The sequence below is a fragment of the Chrysochloris asiatica genome, unplaced genomic scaffold (genome assembly GCF_000296735.1).
Source record: "Chrysochloris asiatica unplaced genomic scaffold, ChrAsi1.0 scaffold00085, whole genome shotgun sequence".
Taxonomy (NCBI): Eukaryota; Metazoa; Chordata; class Mammalia; order Afrosoricida; family Chrysochloridae; genus Chrysochloris; species Chrysochloris asiatica.
In genome coordinates this window covers 1,256,710-1,260,439 of record NW_006408603.1, presented here as the reverse complement: position 1 = coordinate 1,260,439, position 3,730 = coordinate 1,256,710, and the positions used below count along the sequence as shown (strand labels likewise).

Here is a 3,730-nt window from a genome sequence, read left to right as displayed (position 1 = left end):
CTGCACACTTTATAGACTATGGTGTGAACAAAATTTTATATGCACTGGGAAATGAAAAATTTTGTGTATTTGCTTTATTGCAGTAGTCTGGAACTGAACTGTCAATATCTCTGAGGTATGCTTGTATATAGTTTATAAAGCTGTAAAAAGGATTAAAGAAATAGTGTTATATGGAATATCTAACACAATCCTTGATATGTATAATAGGGTAATAGTACAGTGAAAATATTGCTCGTGTTATTCTTGGTTTGTTTTATTCTGCTGATTTAAGACCCTCAGCAATTAAATTGAGTTCATAACACCAGGTTTCATAGCGATAGGCCATGCGGATTTGAGCTACATTTGTCTTCCGGATATCATTTCCAATAGGGCCTTCCTCAAGGTAATTGTCACCCAAAAACTTTGCTTTTTCCTATAAGAGAAAAAGAGGAAACAGAATGATTAGTGGCTTCATTTTACACTGATAAAAACAATAATAATTTGCATTCTCTACAAAAATCCTTTCCCTGCATTAGCCATCGCATAGGAAGAAAATCAACCATTGAAAGCCCTCATCCAGCACCTCAACGTGCACAGTGTGTTGAGAAAACAAATGCATCTTATTTTCCTTTGCCAGAAGACATGACCAGAGACATAGAACGATTCTTTCTAGCCACAGTTAACTGCATATACTATGTGGGTCCATTTTTCTACATGTGTTTCCTCAACTAATTTTTCAATATTAAAGTGACAGACCACTTGTCTGTCAGTTTGTCATACTGTGGTGGCTTGTATGTTGCTGTGATTCTGGAAGCTATGCTACGGGTATTTTAAATACCATGGTGGACAGGTTTCAGATGAGCTTCCAGATGAAGATAGACTAGGGAAAAGGAGAGATAAACTACTTCTGAATATTTAGCCACTGAAAACCTTATGAACAGCAGTAGAACACTGTCAGCACCAGATATTAAGCTTACCAAAACCTATACTCAGAAGGAGGGAGCCCTAGGATTATAGCAGTTAAATGCTAAGCTGCTAACCAAAACGTTGATGGTTCAAACACACTATTGGCTATACAAGAGACAAAGATTTGGTGATCTGCTCCCATAAAGTTTCAAAGCCTAGAAAATCCCATAGGGGCAATTCTACTCTGTCACATGGGGTTGCTATGAATTGAAAATCGATTGGACAGCATCCAACAATCCTCAGAAGGGTGACCAGTCAAGGACAAGTCTACCTCATGAGAAATTCCACACTGCAGAACACTGTTTCGTGCCACTTCACACATATCGCAGGTGCTCAGCTTGAAGACTTGGGCAGCAATGGCATATTCTTCCATCAGGGGTTCCTTCAGTAATTTATGTAAATGATGCAAAATGAGGAATATGGTAATAAGAGAAATAGCATGCATCCTGCATAAAAAGTCTAAGCATGTGCCTTAATTTCACTTAAATATTCTGAGTGGAAAACAACAGTCCAGCAAAATATATTTGTATTACTCAAGATTCCATATACATACCTTGGTGAAGTGGAATTGCATCGGGTCATCTGTAGACAGTGAGATCATTAGCCCTTTCTGGAGGAAGTCTAAGAAAGGATTTTTGGCATACTCTAGAAAAAGGCTGTTGTTACTTAGTGGTGACATAGCGATGGGAATCTGGGCTAAGAAAAACAAATACTGTAGCACAGGACTCTGAAAAGAAAAGGGGCAGAAAGATATTTAGGACTGTTGGAAAGGTCTTACAAACTAGACACAACTACATTCTATAATCTATTTTAAACTGCCTAGCTTTCAACAAATTTATCACCTGATCCCCTAGTAAAGAAGATTCATTCTGTTTTTTCAATGTAAATGCTATTTAGAAAAAAATGGATTCAGTTTTATCATTTTTAAAGAAACATTGAGTCAAACCAAGCTGTTGGTGAAATGGTCTGTCTCAGGCAAAGACTTCACCTTGAAACTTTTGTTTTCCTTTACCAGATAGTTCTGAGTCTCACCAGAGGCATTTGAAAACATGCCACAACAAGAAATCCAGTGAAAACTAACTTTGACCAAGCTGACTCTGAATTATCCCTCGTCAGAGTTCTCAAATGACAGACAGGAGAGTTCCATTAACCAACTAACTAGGTAATCTTAAACAGGTCCCTTTACTTCTCTGGAGCACTGTAAAACAAACTGCACTAAATCATCTCAAAAATCCTTTATGTTCCACTTTTCTTTGATTGTAGTGTTGATAGTGATTTATGATAGTACAGTGAGAACAAAAACAATTCCTGTAGCTTTAGAATAAAAGTTAATATTAGGAAAAGAGCCTCCAACTCACCTTTTTTAAATTTAGGCCATGAGAGATATTATCTGCTGTCATGAAGGCTGTCATAAGATGGGTGAGAGCTCCAGCTTCCCCGCAGTGAGGTCGGAACAGAAACGTATTCATGCCTCGCTCCCTAGAGAAATGGAACTGCTGTAGGAGTCTCAGGTAGCTGAGGAGTACCTGGCAAACATTTCTAAGCACAGTTAGTACCAGAAAATTTGTAAAAGGGAATGGGGCAGCCAAAGGATTCTGTGAAACCAGGCAATTCCCAATCATAATCTGAATTCATGCAATTATTTTTTAATGTTTTTTTCAAAGACTGGGTAGATGGTGTTGAGATAAGGAAAGAAGAGTTGATTAACTGAACATAAACCTCTTCTGTTTCAACAGGAAATACCACCAGTTCACCACTTTTACTATTCACACTTTAAGGGGAAAATGTTTTCAGAAAACCCCATTATAACATTCCATTATTTATTCCTTACCTAGCTATATCAAGAAGAATAAAATTTAGACTTTTAAAATAAATTGTATAGTGATTCCCCAACTTCCAAAGAAAAGGAACTGGGAAGTTACTGAAGACTGTGAAATGTTGATTCCTGCACCAAACTAGATAAAGAATCTAAAGAAAAATAAGGGAAAGAAATTTCTGGTGTGGATCAATTGTAAGCATCCCAGCAATGCAGCACAGGCCCTGGACCAGGTAGAGTGTCAATGAATGAGGAACGAGTTGTGTCAAATAGTCCTCCCTTCTCATACCAATCCTCCTCTACTTACTTTCTCAGACTGTTGAGCACTGTGATGTTTGCATACATGTAGTAGGCATAGTAAGTGTAAGATGGATTCTTTTCCATTGTCCACTCCTGGGGTTTGGGGCTCTTTGAGGAGAACATGTGACCACTGTGTTTGGACTCATCATCCACACTATCAAAGCCGGTGATCTGTCAAGAAAAGTGAGCCATGCACTGGGATTGGTCCAATTGTAAGGTTCTAGTTCTCAAGTAAACTTACAACTCCAAAGGCAAAGTCCAAACATCAGAGATAAGCACCAAACATCAGAGATAAGGGATTAGTCATGTTCAAGCAGAAGGACTGGGCAAAAATAGCAGTAGGTAGTCCTACAGGGTTAGGCTTACATGCTTGAGGAAGATGCTGAGGTCTGGGTGAAGCTGAGGGTTGACAGTGGCCTCAAACACTGGCATGAAAACATTCTCCAGCATCTTTCCAAAATGTGGAAGGAAATTCTTGGATCGAAACACATCGCTAAGAGGCAAAATAAGAAAAAATTGTTGTTATTATCATTGTAGGTTAATGTTGAGTTGATTACAACTTACAGCTACTCCACATGTACAGAATAAAACTACGATAAGGTTTTCAAGACCTATCAGAGGCAGCTTGCCAAACTTGAACCACCAACCTTTTTTTTTTTTTTTTTTTTT

The 3,730-nt window shown here is 38.2% G+C and overlaps 1 protein-coding gene across 2 annotated transcripts in view; it reads right to left on the bottom strand.

The window, feature by feature from the left end:
• Positions 1–247: 247 nt before the first annotated feature.
• The window catches only part of AMPD1 (adenosine monophosphate deaminase 1), a 33,306-nt gene continuing 29,823 nt past the window's right edge, over positions 248–3,730 (bottom strand). For both annotated transcript variants that reach the window (XM_006865879.1, XM_006865880.1), the window contains 6 exons: positions 3,428–3,554; positions 3,069–3,232; positions 2,304–2,424; positions 1,499–1,672; positions 1,217–1,327; positions 248–412 (listed from right to left, as the gene is read on the bottom strand). In XM_006865879.1, the coding sequence (XP_006865941.1) occupies positions 254–412; positions 1,217–1,327; positions 1,499–1,672; positions 2,304–2,424; positions 3,069–3,232; positions 3,428–3,554 (856 nt within the window). In that variant the 3' untranslated portion in view covers positions 248–253. The remainder of the gene's footprint in view (positions 413–1,216; positions 1,328–1,498; positions 1,673–2,303; positions 2,425–3,068; positions 3,233–3,427; positions 3,555–3,730) is intronic.